We start from the raw sequence: 21,667 nt of genomic DNA on the forward strand, positions 1-21,667 counted from the left end.
TTCTACTGTACGGAGCTGAAACTTCGAGAATTACCACAGCCATCATCAAAATAGTACGAGTATTTATATGCAGTTGTCTAAACAAGATACTTAATGTCCGTTTATCGGATACTATCAGTATTAGCCTTTTGTGGGAGAGGACAAATCAGCTTCCATATAAAAAGGAAATTAGGAAAAGACGTTGGAAGGGGATAGAACATACACTGAGGAGATCGTCAAATTGCATCACAAAGTGTGCGCTAACTTGGAATCCTGAAAGGAAAAGAGGAAGACCAGAGAACATACTGGACCCGGAATTGGAAGCAGACATGAAAAGGATTGTCCAGGATACATAGGTGGAGAATGATGATGGGAAACCTATGCTCCTCCATGAGGAGTAACGGGAGCAAGTGTTGAGTCATTTTTAAGTTCTTGACAAAATCTCCAGAATCCGGGAAATAGGTCTGGAACATTCTAACTAATCAGCGCTCTTTAAAAAATTCTAAAAAATCTAGAAACTACCTACTTAAACCTTGAATTGATCTAGTTTGAAAATTGCCGGATTTTATTATCAAAATTTTCTAGAAGCTTTCGTTTTCTGTACATAAACTGACTAAAGTAGAACTTCTCCCTTGTTTTCCGTTCAAGTAGTTAATGCCATAAAAGTCTAGGAAGTCAGTATCAGAAGTGTTCAACGTACTACATTCTTGAGTATTTAATATCATTGGTTGCTTTTTTGCATACACAGAGTAATGAACATATCGAGTTACTCCTATGACTAATAAAAAAAATCGAACGGACTCTTCTGTACAGTTCGTATGTATTTTTCCACTTCCACAAGTCAATGTTTATTGTGAATGTATTATATAGCTGCTTGACTGTGGAGGAGTTGAAAATTACTAAGTTGACCTTCTGCCTATCAGTCAGGGGAAAGAATTGATAGGTTTTTTTTAAAGTGTCCTAAGAGTCAAGGATCATCAAGGTACCATATTCTTGTTGTGCCACACTTCATAAAATAACTAGTTTCGAAATGTTAACCAATGAATCCCGATTCTTTGTTTGATTGACAGAGCTCATTAGAATATCTCTAAAGGTACTGATTGCAAAGTTGAGTGGCCTCCCATATGAAATCAGTCAAGAATTATAGAAGCAGCACGAATGACCTATTTTGATATGACTAGTCTCAAATTATTCTAGATCTTATATTGATCCATGCTGTGGTAAATGACACAAATACACACAACCCCGGTTCTATGTTGCACATGACTGACTGACTAAACATGATCAAAACTGTCTTTAATTTGAGTATTGTTTATTACGTCCAAACGCTAATATAGATATTTATCATGGACCAACTTTTAGAAGTCCGAAAATGATGCGTTTCCGAATCGAACTTTTCTAAACATAAATAACAAACTGACTGTTGCGATGGTGGAGATTTTTAGCTCAGGTGGGTAATTTTGATAGTTTTGTTTTCTGAGTTGAATGGTTTGGTCGTGAAGCAGAAGTCAGGTAGACTTCTACCTTGAGTTTGTGCTGATGATATCGTTCAGAAGAACGATGAAAGCTCCACGACCAAACCATCCAACTCAGAAAACAAAACTCCATCAAAAACTGATTGTTCCTTGAGATTTGAATTAAAATGTTAAAAATAGTTCTTATATGCAGAAAGACAGTCCTCGTATTAGTCCTTCAGGAACCTGAAAGTAAAACGTTAATACGAGGAGTTAAATCCAAGTGTCTAGAGCAACCTACCTCATTACCGCTAGTTACAAAGTAAGTCACATATCTTTTGCCAGAGAGATCAACAGAAGATACCATCACCAGCTAATTCAAAAGTTAATTCCCCAGCTTACAACCTCTTAACATAAAAACATTCCCTCCTATCTTGATGCATGCTCCGTCATTTTCTATCCTTAAGTAATGTCCACGTGTGACTTTTAAAATGAAGCTTTGAAGTGACCAATTACGATTGATGGAGGTTATACTCTATGATACATCATTATCATATACCTTCTGAGCTTTATGAGTAGCAATTTTAATACATCGGAAACTTGGAGAACTACGAAAGCCATCATCCAGAAGATACAAGTGTTTATTAACAATTGCCTACGCAAAATACTTCGGATCCGTTGACCAGACACTATCAGCAACAACCTACTGTGGGAGAGAATAAACCAGATTCCAGTGGAGGAATAAATCAGAAAGAAGCACTGGAAGTGGATAGGACACACATTGAGGAAAGCACCCAACTGTGTCACAAGGCACGCCCTCACATGAAATCCTCAAAGCTAAAGGAGAAGAGGGAGACCAGAGAACACACTACACCAAGAAATGAAGACAGACATGAGAAGAATGGATAGAAGTAGAAAGGAAGGTTCAGAACAGAGTGGATTGGAGAATGTTGGTCAGCCGCTTATACTCCACTGGGATTAACAGGTGTAAGTAAGTAATTGTAATACATCTATCTGAATTATAAATCTAATGAATATAATAAGTTTATTGGTGATGGTTTAAATTACACAATGTTCAATTATTTTCTTAACTTTCAATAGTTGTTTAATTAAAATACGTCCATAATATAAACTTATTGATTAGATTTTTTCTTCAATAAATTAATAAGAATTAATGAGAGAAACAATAATTTAAACGAATCATAAACGAGTTCATTTTACAGTATAAAACAAATTAGTACCGAAATCAATATTTCATTTATTGATTATTGGAATGATTATTGATTGTTTGAATGTACAAAGAGATTTTAATAGAAGTTTATATATACAATCAAGTGTAATCATCATTACAAGGTAGAATTAATGGAAAGAAAATAAGACAGAATCATTCATGTAAATCTATACTTTCTTTTTCGTAAATGAAAAAAAGCTTACGAAGAATTTACATTTATTTATTTAATAATCACTTTTCTATATCCCTATTTATGTTTATATTGTACAACTAAAAAGTAAATGAGAAAGTAGATGGAAATATCGAAAATCTGTTCAAGTATTTTGATTCTCTTTGATCACTAATTCTCTGTTCGTATGAATAGAAAAGAATCAAGTAGGAAAAAAAAAATCACCCATAGACACGTTTCTAACAAGAAGATAAAACATGGAACTATGTTGTAGTTTGTAGAGTTTGATTTATGAGGACTTGTAAGGATGTTTTAAACAATGAAAACGGAATAAATACTATATTGGCCTATAATAGTTACAGCGTCGACAATGAGGAATATAGAATTGTTAACATCCGTTATGGTAATGTAGATAATAATGAGTATTACGTTCAGATTGTACTTTTATATGGTTAAATAAGCCACAGAATAGCACGTATTTGGAAATAGATGCCGGGGTATCCTGTTAACTTGAGAATAATCATTACAGTGTAAAGAAGTGTTTTTTACATTGTGGCTCAGGTTACTAAAGAACTAGGTGTTTGGTTATAGAAACAACGACTAGGGTATAGTGAAGAGTGATTTTCGTCCGGTTTGAATTATTTTTTTATGGTTAGCGTTTTTTTAGCGAGTTAGTTTTCTACGGATGGGGTCGCTAACCCCATGTCCAACCCTCCTCCTTTACCCGGGCTTAGGACCGGCAGTAACTCTAGAAGAACTACAGGCGAACGTCAAGGCAGTTCTACTATACGGAACTGGAACTTGGAGAACCACTACAACCATCATCAAGAAGGTATAAGTATTTATAAATAGTTGTCTACGCAAGATACTCAACATCCATTGGCCGGATGCCATCAGCAGCAGTCTACTAAGGGATAGAAAAAACCAGCTTCCAGCTGAAGAGGAAAGTAGGAATAGTAGATGGAAATGGATAGGACATACATTACATACATCAAGAGGCAAGCCCTAACTTGGAATCCTGAAGGGAAGCAGAAAAGAGGAAGGTCAAAGAACACATTACGTCGGGAAAAAGAAGCAGATATGAAAAGGATGAATAACAACTGGAAAAGATTGCTCACGACAGGGTTGGATGGAGAATGATGGCGAGCGGCCTATGCTCCTCTACAAGGAGTAACAGGTGTAAGTTTTCGTCCTAATTTGGAACTCCGCATACGCCGTTAAACTAGGTAGAAATTAGGACCTTTATGTTACGTGATAAGTAACATTTCTTCAGACTATCAAACTATCAAGTTGAAATCCACTTGTCTCACTGCTAACTTGGATGATTATATTATTCACAGCTTCACACTAGGACTTTAGGTCTGAAAAGCACTGAAGTTTAAGATATGGAAGAAAAAGCTGTTCAGCCTACCATAGCTTTCAATGATTATCCATTTGATATCAGTTTGTTTTGAAAATTACCTCTAAGTAGGCTGAATTCCATTATTTACTGTCGGGATCGAAAATGTTATTACAAAAAACATGTTATTAAAGTACTTTATAGTCATTTTCTTCCATAATCTTGAAGAATAGGTTTCAGATATCATTTTCAAAGGTGTTTGATCTAATTTTGTTCATTTAATTAACTATTAAATCAACATGATCTTAGTTCATATCATTTTTGTTTTGTTTTCATTTCAGGATAAGTAAAAATATTAAGAAAACAACTTTAGATTTATTGCATTTGACCAGTTAACAACACTATCACAGCAGGATACATAGTACAGATAAAGAGATATGGTAGTTTGTAACAATATGCATTTTACCATGATATATATATATATATATAATGAACAAATTTTCATAAATATTATGATTATAAATACTATTACTAATAGAATGTATACTTTGACACCTAAATAATATAAACAAAAACAACACTCATTCAATATGAAAGGCACAAATGAAACAATCGATTAAGTGAGAGGAGTTCAAGAGTATGAGTATAAGTCACTAATAGTAAATATGACACTAATCAAAATCAAACAACAATAGATGGACTTAAAAAGTAAGTAAGTACTCAACAACAACAACAAAAAATTGAAAACAAAATTAAAACAAAGGATAAGAAAAAAAAGGAGAAAAAGGTCAAATTGATAAGATTACGTAATAAATTAGAAGAAAAAGGCTTACGACCATTATAATTATTATCAGTAATACGTTTATATATATATATATATATACAAAATATAGAACACCAAAAATATAAATGATTAAAAACCATTTAACAAAAACAAACAACTACAGAATATAAGAAACTATAAGAGATTATTCACTTTCCAATGGAATTCATGTTTAAGAAATCCAATTTCATTATTAAAGTATTTTCACAGTTGAAATCATGAATCAATATCTCAGTTAATTCAGAACATTATGCGTGGTCCTGGATTCAAGTCCTGCTTACATGTGCAACTACTAACTTAGATCGATTTGTGATTTCAATGATGAAAATTCAAATTTTGTACATACACTTATTTTGGCTAATAAATAAGAAAAAGATAACATCAGAACGCAATAGAATTAAAGGAAGTAAGAGATTTTTTGAATCCAAATATAACATTATTAAATAATGATTACAATTAGAGAAACAAATTCATAGGGAAGAGAGAGAGAGAGAGAGAGATTAGAAACATTGACGTTTCCTCCATGATAAATACACTAAAATTGTAAAGAAATATGAAAAGAATCAAAAGTGTGAGTAGGCAATAAAAGGAATAGTGCTAGATACAAATTACATACACATAAACATAGAAAGAATTGTTCAATCATTGAAGAAGTCTTAACAGTTGGATGGTTGGAATTATTATTATTATTTTATTTTCAATTCTCAATAAGAAGGGATTAACAAGGAAGAGAAAAGGTTTACGAAAATATAAAAGGAGCAAAACAATTTGATGATGAGAACAAGTGATATTGAGATAGTTTATACCTGAGCAATATATTGTACGATATACATACAAAAATAATTGTTTTACAATTTGTACATATAATGTACAATCAAAAAAAAGAGGACCTAATTCGAAAAAAAAAACGATGAACAGTGATTCTTAATTTTGTCATACCATAACAATTCATAGAGCAAAACAAGTTTGGAATAGGTTGAATCACAGTGAGAGAATTTTGTTGCTATGTGCATGACATATGTATGTGGGGGTCAATTTACAAGTTTATTATGAATGATACAGTTGAGAAACATTCATTAATATTATTATTATTATTATTATCATTATTATTATTATTACTAACGTGATTGAAACATTTTTTCTACCTGAGGTGACCAGAATGGAATTGCTTACGCAATTTGTTCAAAAGACCACCACCACTAACACCAGCATTAGAGTTCGAAGTATTTGTATTTGATGTTGAAGCGATTGGTCGATTTATTTTGCTATGTACATTTGCACCATTCGGAGATGGATGACTCATATTACGTGGTTTAAAATTAGATAATGCATTATTATTATTACTACTAGATCTACAGTTTGTTTGACGATAACCACCACGTCGTTGCATTTGACGTGGAGTAATCACTTCAGTAGTCAAGGTAGTTCGTCGCGCTGTTAGGAAGAAAAGAAATTCTGCGTAGTATACAACGTATTAAATTTAATGACTTTGAAGAATCAGTGACATGCCTGATCAATTGATATCGTTGAAAATAAGAATACTAAATGAATTACTGGGAAACTTCACTTAGGCAAGGTAATTTAGTCAAGCTCACCAGATCTAATACTGTAACAAAACGAAGTGCTCGTTAAAGACAGAGAAATAACTAAAATAATTGTGTTTATGCAGTGTGAAGTGTTTCATATGATATAAATGCATAAGTTGGCAATGTTAATAAAATTAGAAAGCTATAGAGAATTACTTGGCCCCAAATGCCCTGGTACGGCCGAGAGTGGGGAGAGTCCGCTTTCCCTCTCGAAATGCTCTCACATGGCCACGCATATATAGCCTCTGCCAGGGAAGTCCTACTCACTGCCTTCTCGCGGCGGGGGTGTTGTTTACGAAATTTAGAGGACGAAAATCGAATGTCCGACGCATTAACCGGGTTGATGAATATGGAGGATCCACCTAGAGGAGTTGGAAAACCCTGATTCCAAACTAATGGGGCACATGGACTCTAGGATCCTGAAGGAAAAAATGGCGTATCAACCAATTGTTGATCACCGGCTACCATGGGACTGCATCGCCTGACGTTACCCCGCTGTCTTGTGGATTAGACTCTTGGGTCAAAGGCTCGGGGTGTGCCCCCCCGGGAGAACCAGCTGCTTGGGCACCCGGGAAGTATCCCAGCCCTCACACAAACCGAATGATTTATGTGATGTATATCTGTTTGGTGCCTCCTTGTACCAATGTTTATGTGTCCGAATAAATAAAAAGTGAGGAAGAGTCAGATGAAGTTCTGTGATAATTGTTGAGGACAGTATGTTCGTAGGATATTTAGTCTCTTAAGATCCTGGAGCTAATGCGCACCCGTGATTTGAAACTAGAATTTCCTAACTTTATTAGGTAAAACCTTCGTATTTCAAGACTCGATTTAAAAGTCAGATGCTAGTTTTTGACCTCTTACTTTGTAGAGACGCCTTCCAATGTGTGATGATAGGTGAAACTTCCCTGGAGGAGGCAATAAACGAATATTTCAAAGAGGAAGAGAATTTTCTCAATTCTAAACCTCCCCAGTACATTTAGAAGCTTTAGATGAGATATCTGTTAGCCGAAATCACCGGTATAGATATATTCGCTACAAAAGTCAAACAACTATATATTTATTTCCAATTGTTCGTGTTTTAGCAATAGTATGTTTATAGTTCAATCAACTGCTGATTTACATACTCCTATTATGGACTAATTATGAAATACATTCCCGTTGGTATATAATATGCTATCAGATGATCGTGAAAATACTCCCCTAACCAAAAAACGTTGACGACTCGAAATTTAAGAAAGCTACCATGTTTACACGATAATGAGTGTGGAGTAGTAGATTCATTTGCATGACTCTTGAATCTAAGTTTATTACTTGTCAAAAAAAAGTTTGAAAATTATTAGTAAATTATGGTAAGTTTATTGAAACACAACTAAACAAATAATCGTGTATTATTCAACCCTGGATACAGATTGTAGAATGTTTTTTGTACATATGAGTGCAGTTGTTTGTGAAAATCTCTTCACCTATACACTATATGTGACAATAACTTCTTGTCACATCCTAAATATGACATTATATTCGGTACTTTCATTTTTGTGTCCTATTTGTTCTTTCTTTTGGTTTTAGATCAAACTATTATTACCACTACAAGGGGTTTTGTGGAGATTTTTTCAGAAATTTCAATAGTTGAAATCATGAGTCAATTGAAGCTAGACTACCATGGAAAACCTGCAAGCACTGGATGGCCGTTTCGTTATAGTATAGGACTCCTCAGCAGTGCGCATCCACGATCTCGCACCCCGCGAGATTCGAACCCAGGACCTATCACTTTCGCGCGCGAGCGCCTAACCATTAGACCACTGAGCCGGCATCCAACGGTGTTAATGTTTAACTTCACTTAATCCACGAAGTTTCACCACCGTACACCATTGCCTGCAGTGAGTTGATATCTCACAACAGACCTGATTTATTAACTAACTTTCTAGTTGTTCTTTGACTTTACGTGCAGATTGTGAAATAATTCGATCTAAACGCTTTGTTTCTTCTTTAGATAATCGATTGTAAAAGTCACACCATATTTCATCTGGTTGACGACGAATATTATTATCTAATTTACTTGCAATTTCAGCTTTCTTATTATATCATTGTTATTAATCGGCCTTTATAAACCTTTTTAGTTTGAATTTACTTAACCAATTTCCTATGAGAGCTGCCATGATGCTTTTTCAAAGTTTGAATTATTGCAGCTTGAGTTGATTGAATTGGGCTACCTTTTGAAGGTATAATTACATTTTTAGATTGTATGAGGTGCCTTTTTTGTTAAACAACTAACGAGTTCATATTACTTAAAAGCTTAATTAAATGATGTTCTTACATCTTGATTGTAAAAATTGTTGCAAGTTTGAGTTTGATCGATGAAATTAAGTGATCATTAGAACCCAAACTTACCCTCCATGTTTGTCACAGGCGTATTTCTTTTGTGACAAATAACTATTTTTGTGTTCTTTAGCCATTTATCTGTTTATTATATTCTATATGTGATTGCACAAACTTTGCTGAACTCATTAGTTGTATACCTCAGTGATGCAATTCATTTGAGTACTTTGCATAAGTTAAATTTATAGTCGTACTGAATAGTACCGTATGTTATCCTATATTTGTGTCTTGGTTTTAGGTGTGGGGAATAATGAATCCAAACTACAGTAGATTAGACGAAACACAAATCACTAATAAACAGAATAACAATAATAATAATCATGTATTTCATTTGCCAATTACATTTTTGCATACTCGGCCTTAATATGTGAGAGTTGATAATGTCATACTGATGTTTTATGGTTGAAGGTAGTCGGAAAGAAACCTTGCATGTCCTAGGTTTTGTACTAGTTAGAACTCGTCAACAAGGTGTATCTGTAACCATGAAGGGACTGATGGTCCTGTGGGATTCGAACCCACTTCACCTAGTTTTAACATGAGATGTTACTACTGGGCCATATTCTGATCACATGTTGAACTCACATATTTACAATTAATTGATGAATGAGTAATGATCAATGTAATTTTTATATAGTGCCTTAATGTTGATTGAACAAGTGATGTCCAGTCACTTCGACTAGTAGCTACACTTTAACTTGCACGATAGAACACCATGAACACTAAGAGGACTAGACAAATATTACATCAATCAGTACTCAATGGTCAATCAGTTGTAGCTAATAATATTAACTGGATGTAAGAAAACAATACAAATAAAGTGGGGTTTACACTCTACCTTCTTTTAGGTTTGAGAAACTGTATAGTAGTATTTGATTTAATATTTAAAATGCAACTCAAAGCCAATTGTACATATATAAGTGTATACTTAGTAACCAAGTATTACTCTTACTGGCAGTGAAACATGACCGGTAAGAGTAAAGGATATCCGTAGGACACTAGTATTTGATCATAGGTGTCTTCAAAACATTGCTCGTATATCCTGGGACCATCGAGTAAGTAACACAGTTGTCAGGACACGGGTACTAGGTAAGGATGGCAAATCAATTGATGACGTAGTGAAACTTCATCAGTTGAGATGGCTGGGACACGTGTTACGTATGCCCAACGACCGACTACCTCGACGTGCTATGTTCAGTGGTATAGGAGTAGGTTGGAAGAAAGCTAGAGGCGGCCAAACCAAAACAATGGCACAAGTCCATGAAGTCACTGACAAGTGGACTGAGTCATGTTGGTAGGTGTATACTACCTGGTTGGGGACCACGAGATGATAGCAACCGTTGGTTAGAGAACTTGAATGACATGGCTCAAAATCGTTTGCAATGGCGCAGATGCATCCACTCTTTGTGTTCTCCCAAATCCTAATCTTCTGAATTCTTCATGTCCCTTTCTTTTTTCCCTTTCCAAATTTATTTCACTGGATTATACTCCTTGAATAACATCTTCAAACCACAATTTTTCTGATTACAGCTTATAATTTTACTACCTCTACCACTACGGAATTTGAATCGACCACTGCATCTCTGTGCTAATGTGGTGTGGCAACTCGAACTGATGTACGTACGTGCGAAGTTCTACGTTGTTACTGACTGAACCAAGCATTACATAACTCATAACTTAAAGGAGTCACTAATTTTATTCACTGCGATTATTGTATACAACAATCAAATAACAAATACTACCATTTTGTCTGAACAACCATTTACTACACAATTCCTGTTTTTCTCGTGTAAATTTATGTGTGTAATTCTAAAAAGTATTGAATTGTAAATAATAATAATAAATCATACCATATAAATATATCTGTCTAAAAAGTACTTACAATTATTGACAACGGTTTTTCTTTTCAATGTATAATAACTTTATTAACTAACTTACTTTCTAGTTCTTCTTTGACTTTACGTGCAGATTGTGAAATAATTCGATCTAAACGCTTTGTTTCTTCTTTAGATAATCGATTGTAAAAATCACACCATGTTTCATCTGGTCGACGACGAATATTAGATAAATGATGAAAATCTCGATTTATATATTTACGCCATAAATCATCATTCAATCCAACGAATTGCTAAGAAAACAATATATGAATAAGTTAATACAGAAATCTTGTGTTATATTTAAAAATTACAATTTTAACAAATATTATCTGGATATAGATCTGCTACTTGACATGAATTACTTAAAAAGAACTGTCCAGATAAAACCACCATCAGTGAAGCAATGAATTAGTGGTTAAAATACTAAGCTTTCAACCAGTATTTCGTAAATTCGAATTTCACCTTATCCCTACTTCGGTCGGCGTGGCTCAAAGTCAGATATAGATAAAAATATGTACTTGGTGATTGATATCAGAAAACACCATCACCAGATATTCACAATAGAAATGAGAAGAGCATTGAAGCTGCCTAAGTATTACGAACAATATGCCGTTGAGTATCCACGGTAGCTAAGAAATGAAGTCGTCACCTCATCATACAAGTCGGTCAATCAGTCATATACACTGTAAAACCTGAGAAATATGTGCATTCATTCGAGTTGCTACAGGATTAACACAGGAAATAAACTGAAGATGTTTTTGGTTATATGACAGTAAATAAATACTCTTGAATGTTGAGCGACTGTGATTGACTATTAGACCAAAATTAGAATATTATAAGTTAAAATGAATTTTTAATTAAACATGTAGTGAAACTCAACTGTTCGATAACTATATTACTTGAATTAAGTAAGGAAATTCCCCAACAGACTGACTTTTATTTTCCCTATATAAACCGAGTTTCGGTTAAAGCGTGTCGATTCAGTCAGTCAGTAACAACGTAGAACCCGACCGAAGCTGCTACCTTGACGCGGTGGTCGAGCTTGCCTATCGTAATGACCCAACCGAGCTATATTGGCTGGAACATATGTTCCTGTAGGTTCTACCATGCCAGGCAGGTCGATTGGAAAACGGTAAGACTAAAAGCAGCAACTCAAGGTCTGAGGGCGAAGTCGTACTGCTGACTGTAGAGGGGTGTGACAACAGTAAGGTGTTTCTCTCGGACAACCGGCATGACAGCGATGCTGCCTTCTCACAAGGAGGGGTGGGGTTATAAAAGGTCGACCCTAAAAATATCACACCTCACCTTACCTCACGGATTTCCGTCTCCAGCGGTAAGGCCCTTTGAAGAACGGAGCTAACACGTTAAAAACCTTCCACGAAAAGGCCATGCGCGACCGGCCTCAAGCAGTTGTCCCTTGGGCTCTGCGGTCACGCTCCCAGGTCGTCAAGACCAACACTAATCCAATTTCCTTCTCAGGTTCCTCAAGAAATACCCTTCCATGGTGTGGGCAGCCGGGAAGTGATATCAGCCCTCATACCCGTAACAGCACACGAGAACAAGCGTGTCGATTACTGCATGATTTAGAAATTTTCAAGAGTACAATTAGCGGGAAGTGATTATTAAATAACAGTTAGAAGCAAAACGAACTAGATATTAATCTCCTAACAAAACTAAAGACGACAATCATCACAGTGATGAAAACATGTCTAATAGTCGTTACCCGTAAAAAATAATAATAAAAACAATTTACAAGTGCTACTTTAATTTGTACTAGATTGTAATGCAAATAAAAAAATTAAATTTTAAATCCAATGTTTATTTTTGGAATAGATTTTCTAGCTCTGTTTACAGTCCTTCGAGACATCATCAGCACAAACTCGAAATGGCGGAGAGCTATTTGAACTTTCTACATATGATTAACAGTATGCCCTGTTGATCTCAATCTTGATTAGTTGTTATTGACCCTTGCTCTGTTGTTTCCTGCAATATTTATTAATGTATCTAAACAATGACGGACAGAAATTATCAACGTACAACCTGGTATAGATATGCACTGACCCAGGTCACCATGCCGACGAGATAAAAATAAAATACGAGATTGAAGTAATGCAGTGCTAATGATAAAAAGAAAGGATAAACAGTGGGACTATGATTTCAAGACAGAGCGGAAAAATATGCATGAATGGATACTGCGATTCAATATCAAGGGGAAGTCTCCAACTACAGAGGATTTCGGTTATCACATGGACCTCAACCGAGTAAATGTGGACAATGACAGGAACCAATTAAATTTAGTGTAGAAAAAACAAGTTGTCAGTCATATGTGGAGAAATTCAAATAGCTCATTTAGTTTAGATTAGTTGATTAGAAACCAAGAGTATAACTTACTGGATTATAACGTTCAATTCTAGTCAAGTCATCCACCGAGGCACTACGTAAGGCTTTCGCTAGCGATTCATAAGGTACTTGTCCGAAATGATTAATACGACTTATATTACGAGCCAATACATCAACACAAAGATCAATTAAACTGGGAGGATCAAAGAAACCAGGAAAATTATCATATGAATTCGAATGATTGTTAGGAGGTAACGATGAACGGTTTTGTTTTGGTACCCAAAGAACTTTCTTTGATTTGAATTTCAAATCTCCACTATCGAAATCGTCTTCCACTGAAAGTTGTTTTTTTTCTAAAGGAAAACACAAACTGCAATTAAAGTGTACTTCTACACATCAAAAAAATATATACCGTTAATGTAAATTCAACTGAATAACTAAGTCAATCAGTACAATTTACTATACATAAATGAATCAGTCCACGTTGTTGCAAAGAATGAGTAAGATTAACAGGATGGAAATCAAAGGAGTCTAAAACAATATAAGAGGAAGCGGAAAACTAAGTACACAAAGCATCCAATATTTAGATTCAAAGGATCTGTACTACTGTGACAGATTTCAAGCCACTTTGAACCACAGATATTTACATATACGCAATTCTACCTCACTAGGAAGCTTAGGCAAGCATTGACTACACTTTTCACAAATGGTCTATCACTGAGTAGCGACCAATGTCATGTATCTCAATTCCTTCTTAGTGCTTATAAAACCAAGTTACACCAGTTTAAGTGACTCGACATCGCGTGCGCGATGTTGAGATTTAAGGTGGTGTTTGGAGGTAGATTTCCTACAGAAGATAGGTAGTGGCCCGGAGAGTTTGGCAGTAACGTCTTAAACTGTGAAGCTGAGTGATACGCGATCGAATCCGCCAGGGAGCACACGTCGCCTCAAGATTACAGGTACACTTTGCTAATGAGTGGCAAATAGCACGAAACCTAGGCTCAGAGTTTCTTGTCTACTACTTCCAAACACTAAATTAGTGAATAAGAACTTTCGTCTAAATTTGAACGAATAGTTTCACAATATTTGGGCGCCGAGTTAATGTGAGACATTAAGAAGAAGAATATATTTGTAAAATCTCAGCGAATGAATTTTAAGTAAATCCAACGTTTGGCCTGGCAATCTGGTCCAAGCTTTTTCAAGGAAAACATAATCAAACAACAAAATTATCGAACTATTCCAACGGTTCAACAGCTTAGATGACAAAATCAAGTTTACTAAAGAGTTGGGATCGCCTGAACGCAGATTACCTTTTCTAGACTGCCTGGTTGAAAGGAAGGATAATGATTGCTTAAAAATTAATATATTCCGAAAGCCTACATATTCAGGGAAATTTTTAGATTTTAAGTCTGCGCATCTACACTCGACCAAAGTGACAGTGGCCAAAAATTTGATCACCAGAGTCAAAAAACTTGTCACTGAACCAAATGATATAAAAATGGAAATGAATTTAGTTGTATCCACTCTATTAATGAATAATTATCCGAAAGGTTTTATTAAAAGAATAATTAAGAATGAAGAACGGAATGATATTTTTGAAAAAAGAGTTAAGCAAGATTGGATGAACACAGTAGTGATCCCATATCGTAAAAGTATCTCAGAAGATATCAGAAGGATTTTAACTCGTCAAAATATAAGAGCATTCTTTCGAATAAACAATACTCTAAGATCAAAACTAGTAAGAATCAAAGATACAATACACAAGGATGATCAACAGAATTGTGTTTATGAAATCAAATGTAGTGACATTAATGCAACGTATGTAGGTGGAACATCAAGGCAACTGAATGTGAGAGTGAAGGAACACAAACTGTGCTTAGAGCACATTCATAAATCCTCAATTGATGTAAAAAAGCTTGAGAACAGATCAGCGATAGCATTACACTCGATTGAATCGGGTCATACAGTTGATTTCAATGGCACGAGAATCATTCAAAAAGGATTTAATTCTTACAAAGAACGACTAACAGCCGAAGCCCTACATATATGGGCTAATTCAAACAATATTAATAGGGGAGATGGAATACAACTAGCTGTCCCATGGCAACTAATAATTAATAAGTAAACCTGATCTCCTTTTTGCAATTTGATATATCTATGCCATAGTAACTAACTGATAGATAATACGTTCAATGATTCAGATCCGTTATCTTATCTGAATATGCTAAACAATTGACTGGAACATTAAAAATAACACACACTTTCAATTACATATATATTTCTCTTTTATTTTGTTTACTTATCTTCATTTAATGCAGGCTGTGGCATTTTTGATTCATTTCATACATAAAAATGGTCTGTTTTCTTAATATACACAGACCGTAGTCAATATTTAGTTGAATGAAATTTCTTCTCACATCACTTGCGCATAAACACATTCTGTTGTCTTAACACGTTTTGGTTGAAAAAGCAGGTGAAAATGTTTGCTATTTTGCAAGGTTCCATCATAAGCATAGGGTTTTTTAGAACTTTTTAAAGTCTATCCTTATGTCCATTACGCGAAATCTCACAAATTCATGTAAGAAGCGCTTCACCTGAAAAGGAAACCGTAGCCATGTTTGATGGCTACTAAGAGTTGTTTCGGTACAAATTAATCACTAGCACCAGGAAGCCATGTCTATAAAACGATTTGAGGTTGATGGTAAATCTATTGGCAACCATTGTCTCACTCATGTATTAACAGCCTGGTGAAGATTAGGTGACAATAATGTGTATAGTTTCCCTCTGGTATAAGTAAATCACCTTACTGGCCAAATGATGTAAAACATACCATATTTGCCGGAGGGGATAAAGACGGGTTTCATTTAAACCGTAGGTATGTTAACCACATTTGTATCTTCCATCAAATGACTGAATTTGATGGCATATGCTACAGGGAATAATCGTCATCTGAACACAACTCTATGGAAATCTGAAGAACTAAATTTGGAGATTATCTGTGAGAGGTGTCTAGGAATGGTAGGCAGAATGAGAGGATATGATCATGCTCAAAAACATCGGAGAAGCTAAAACAAAATTGCACAATCTTGTCACTTTTCTTGAATTTCGCCGTTGTCGATGTTTAAAAAACAGAAGTGTTGTGTAGATTTAATACCCGTAAAAAGATGACAAACAGGTCACTCGAATTCCACTGAATTAATTGGTACAAGGAACACACTAAGTACTACTAAAGTGTAATGTGTGCCAACAAGACTGATAAAAACCTATCCACATACTTGCCTTTTGTGGTAAGGTGTTGCTATTAGTCTGAAAATTTGTTTAAAAGTCTTGTAAGTGGTAGAAATGGTGTAAATAACTCATTTTTATGTGAAAAACTAGGTTAGTTTACATCAATCAGAAGCACTATTAGAACAGTTAAAACTTCTGGTCACAGAAGGTTGGTTGTAAACGCTGAGGTGCTAGTGATGATGTTACGTCTGTGAAACCTGTGATTTTTAGACTGAGGATCCCCAACAATTATGTTTTATCATTATCTCTGAAGGACCAGTCAGCATACTGGGAACACTAAACAGGTTATTTGGAGGTCTAGTTTATGTTTTGACACAACCGAAACCTTCATTTAGTCATTAAACATGGATAGCACTCCAAAAGCTTCCATTATGAACGTTCTTGATCGCTAATATGAGCGGACGGGAAATCATCCAAGTGGTTAGCATATAACACCACATCTACCATATTAGCTTGCCTCAAAAAGCCTATATACTTAAAAGGTTACGTTTATTTGTTTGAGATAACAAGATGCAAACGAAAAAATCTCGTGTTCAAGACGTTTTTAAACCCAAATATGATTTATTTTACCTTGTCACTACAGCAAAAATGGTAGCCATTACAAGTTAGAAATGATCATTAATAAGAGATATCCTTCTTTAAGATGCCTGAAGATTGAGATACCTATAAAAGAAGCCTGCTCATCAGATTTAATTGTAACTAGCTTTATAAAATTTACCCTACTCAGACACGAAATAGGACTAATTTTTGAAGTGATTTCACTTTTAAAATTTGTCATAATGTAGGCATATCCAGAAAGATCGTGCAACGATGAAATATTCTCTATTTTTTAAGTAAACGTGGACACTTTTTAACATTCGCTTTAGTTTTACAACTTACGAAGATATCAAATTTTTTATTTGTCAACAAGAAAAAAAACCAAACACTGGGGAACCAGAATAAATAACGGCTGAAAAAATCGAATATACTTAAAAGATATTTGAGTTCAACAGTTAAATGAAGGTAAGGTGGTGAATAAGCCACTTGGCTAATAACTATTGGGTTGTAATTCAGAAATCCGCTGCAAATACATTAGTCGTCACATCCAATGTGATGCTCGAGGTCCATTACACAAACCTGGACTCGCCAGTTATCTACATTAAGACGAAAATTACTGAATCTGGAGTCTTAACTTTAATTAATTACTTAAAAAGCACATATTTGGAGAACTACTCACCTGTTTCATTTAGCTGAAAATTAGGTGGACGATGGACGACATCTGGACGACTAACTGGTTCAGAAAGTGATGAGATGATTTCTGCACTAAATGCTTCAGAAGGTCGAAGTGGAATATTCAGAGGAGTTATATCAAGCTTTCTGTCGACGCCCTGTTGAGAATCATCACTTGAAGCACTGGTTAGATTACACTTTTTCTTTCGATGAGTGCGAGTGTTTGCGTTGACCTTTAATGAATCCATAAACGAAATCCCACTAGAAGAGTCGATTGAGTCCACAATATCTGTAGACTTTCGTTTTTTGCTAGATGTCGATTTAATTTTACTATCTGGAAACTTATGGTTAACCTTAGAATATGAGCACGAATCGTCAGAAGTAGAACTGTTTGGAAGACAACCAGAAGTTGCAGCTGTGTGAAGTAGCGAATTATTTTGAGCATTTGGGACCACGTCATCTTCATCTAAATGTTGCACATTTCTCCCTAAATTATTCTCAGGACTTTTAGTCGAGTTGATTGTTTTTTCACTGATAACCGACGCTGATTTGCCTCTACTTGAAGTCTGTCTGAGACTTTTGGATGTTTCATTAACACCACATTTTTCGGAATCCTTGGGTACACTGATATTTATGGATTCTTGTTTTATATGCTCACTGAGCAGATTTTTCCATTTTAATATAAGGGTACTAGCAGTTTTTCCAAGTTCACCGGGTTCATTTTTTAATTTACGAACAGCACGACCAACACCGGACTCTGATAATTCACTAAGAGTAAGCTTTACCTCATTGAGTGTACTCAGCACACGTAGTTTCTAAAAGAAAAAGTGACGAAACCTGTGTCAGTCAGTGAAGAACCAGTAGCTTGTGATAATACTGAGACGAGAACTGACGAGTGACGTGAAAACTGGATATATTTCAAACCACGTGCAAAGTAAAATAAGAATCACATGAATAAAATAAGTCTGGAATGAATGTGCAGAATGAGGGTAATCAAAAGGATTAGTAAGGTATCACGAGGTGTATGCTTGATAATGTATCTTGTACTATTTTATGAATGTGCTTTAACCAATGACAAAATATTTACGAAGTTAGGCGTTTACATATACGTTTCTATGAAGCATCGCTGTAGGATGATAGAACTACTGTCAGTTGTTGAAGCGCAGAACCAATTATACTAACCTTAACTTGAGTACTGAACAGGGTTTGTTCCCGTTAATCCGTACCGGAGATTTAATGTGAATAGCAGTAACAAGCAAGCTTCAAACCATACCATGTGTTCGTTATTCTCCAAACAAATCTGTCAGAGATGAAAATAGGTCGTTTACGGATCCATCACTTCAAGTAATTACATTTCGAAGCAGAAGAAAACGAAATATACTATTCTGGGAATATTAAAACGAGAATGCGGAGGTAGGGAAAATACACAGAATATTGAAGCGACAACGCTTGGAGGCTAAGTTGTGATTATAAAAACCCGTGGGTCACGTTATTAAGCAACTTACACGACGATGTATAATCACCCTAAGGACGCTACAAGGAAGACGACGCATCTCCAGACAAGTCTATTCACTACAATAACTTCGCAGATTACCATGCCTTGATTAAATCGAAGTCCAATTTTAGATTTTGTTCCTACTTCATTTAACGTTGAGGTTTCGTGTAAACAGTAACGCAGAATGTGTGGAATATGACCCAACAACTTCACAAATACTGATATGGAAAGAAAAGGAAAATGATATAGTAACCAAAACTCAAATCTGTTCTAGTGAAAGCGGCAAACAACATTAACTAGTCAGAATAATTTATATCCAAATCCATTGGGAGTATTTTGGTGACCTATACTATCCGAGTGGAATGGCACTATCCGTGAATAAACACATTTAACCAGGTCCCTAGTTGCAAAGTTTTAGGATGAAAAAAAGCTTTACGTGACAGGAAAAGTAAATCTATTGAACTACTAACCGAACTTGTATCAACCGACTTGTCTCCAAGGGTTTCACCGAACTTGACCAGAGCCGCTACCACACTAGCGCTCATTATCAGCTGACTAGATATTTCGAAATATCCACGTTTCGAACTTCAAATTTCAAAGCTTTGCCAAGTAGAATTAATGGACTGTTTTCTCTTAGTGTTTGAGTGGTGTTAGATAATACGTTATTGTGGTAAGATACAATCTTTTTGGTATTGCTTTTCGAACTGGAAAGCGGGAAAAATCAGCTGATAATAGTAGAAGTTCTCTAGATCCCAGTAATAAGGAAAGAGCGCCAGTGAACCTGTGTTGAACCTTGGAAACTGTTTTCCAGTAAAATTCCAGAATATCCTTCACACTGCTCACTGATAGGACTGATGCCACTTGTTCGAGTAAGATGTTCCAGATTCGGACTACTAGGTCAGAAAATGGAACCCCACTGTGAGTTTATGTGATCGCGGTTTTCGAATCTTCTTTCTGTGGCCTTGGAGAGTATTGGTTCCGAAGGCGAAAGGATGTGACATATCAACGCCCAAGTCGTCATTAAACATACGGAATTCCAATATAAGGTCACCTCCTTTTCAACGATACGATAAGGGGAAAGGGTTCATGTGTTTTAAGTATTCATCGTAATGGAGTTTGGAAAGACCCTCCACTAACTTTTGTTCCTGCACGCTGAGCACGCTTGAACGCGGCAATATCCTTAATAAGACATGGACCGACTGCCTGGACAAAGTACTCTAGTTGTGATCTTATACCGTTGGGATATGTAGTTCAAAGCATTTGAATGCTCAGCAAGGTAACCGTATTGCGAGAAAAGCTTCGGCGGCAGCTGAGTTACAATGCACGATCGTTTTTAAACCATTACTTGTTGCTACCTCAACATCTTTATGTTCCTAAATGCGTGGAAGCGTTGTACCGTCTATAGAATACTGGCAACTATTAGCATGTCCGATGTTCATAACATGCTCTTTCTAGAATTAATTTCTAAGCCCCAGCTCTGGAACCATCTGAATAATTCGTCTTGGTCAGCCTGGAGATGCTTTGGTATGCACCACTTTTGACTGACTTCCGTTCAGATAGTGTCTAACTTACCCCCACTCTCTGTCTTCGTCCAAGAGGAAGTTTCTTATCTATTTTTGTGCGACACCTGTTATTCTAAGTCGCGAGAGCTTCCGAATAAGACTCAAGTGGGAAACCTTATCAAATGCTTTGCTAAAGTCTATGGGTAACACACCCAGAGATATATCATTATCTTGAGCTACTCTCTAACCATCTGTCACAGTTAGTAAATTGGCTGAACATGAATGTTTATTCCGAAACCCGTGATCCTTGGGAGTTAACAGACTGTATGGTTCTATGTTACCTGAAATAAATTGTTTTTTCAAGTAACTGAATTACCATGTTAGTAAGGCCAACAGATAGGTAGCTAGACACGACCTATCTCTTTTCATAATTAAATTGGAGACTAAGTATGGCTTTTTCCTGATCCCTAGTGAGTTGAGTGTGGGAAAGGGACATTTTGAACCGAATCGTGAGTGGCCCTGAAATAATGTCTGCAAAAGATGATAGGAATCATGGATGCAAACCACCAGGATCTGGTTTCCTACTAGGTCTGGGGTTAATGGGGGATTGAAGGACAGCTTCCCCAGCCACACGTACGTGTTCTATAGCTGGTATTTCAGTATTGTGATTATTATGCGTTATCAACAGTACCGGTTGAGTAGACTTTACTGAAGTAAATTGATAGAGTCCCAACCTTTGTTAGATCTTAATCAGCTAGTATATCTGACTTTTCGTGCAACAATAGTGAAGAAATACCATCACTACGCTTTCTTCTCCGTTTAATGGACAAAAACAGTCGTTTTGGGCAGGTAGGAATATCATATACCGACTGTCCTTCTAAAGTGGTGAGGCATCTATCTATGGCCTTTTTATATATATTCCGATAGTTCGTTTTTCTTATTTAAATGGTTCGTGGCCTGTTGACAAGACCAAGTGCCAGAAGTGTTTCCCACGACTCGACA

At 35.7% G+C, this 21,667-nt stretch overlaps 1 protein-coding gene across 2 annotated transcripts; it reads right to left on the reverse strand.

Moving 5' to 3' along the window:
- Positions 1-2,928: 2,928 nt before the first annotated feature.
- Positions 2,929-20,343, reverse strand: TCEB3_1 (Elongin-A). 2 transcript variants are annotated; one of them, XM_051209897.1, is made up of 5 exons: positions 19,634-20,343; positions 17,676-18,483; positions 13,223-13,524; positions 10,893-11,082; positions 2,929-6,429 (listed from the first exon to the last, which is right to left on the reverse strand). In XM_051209897.1, exons 1-5 carry the CDS (start codon positions 19,706-19,708, stop codon positions 6,137-6,139), a joined length of 1,668 nt encoding a protein of 555 aa, XP_051075371.1. In that variant the 5' UTR covers positions 19,709-20,343; the 3' UTR covers positions 2,929-6,136. The 2 variants fall into 2 exon arrangements, with proteins under 2 accessions (XP_051075371.1, XP_051075370.1); XM_051209896.1 differs by having other exon boundaries at positions 2,929-11,082.
- Between the last annotated feature and the right edge of the window lie 1,324 nt (positions 20,344-21,667).

This window comes from Schistosoma haematobium, chromosome 1 (assembly GCF_000699445.3).
Source record: "Schistosoma haematobium chromosome 1, whole genome shotgun sequence".
Taxonomy (NCBI): domain Eukaryota; kingdom Metazoa; phylum Platyhelminthes; class Trematoda; order Strigeidida; family Schistosomatidae; genus Schistosoma; species Schistosoma haematobium.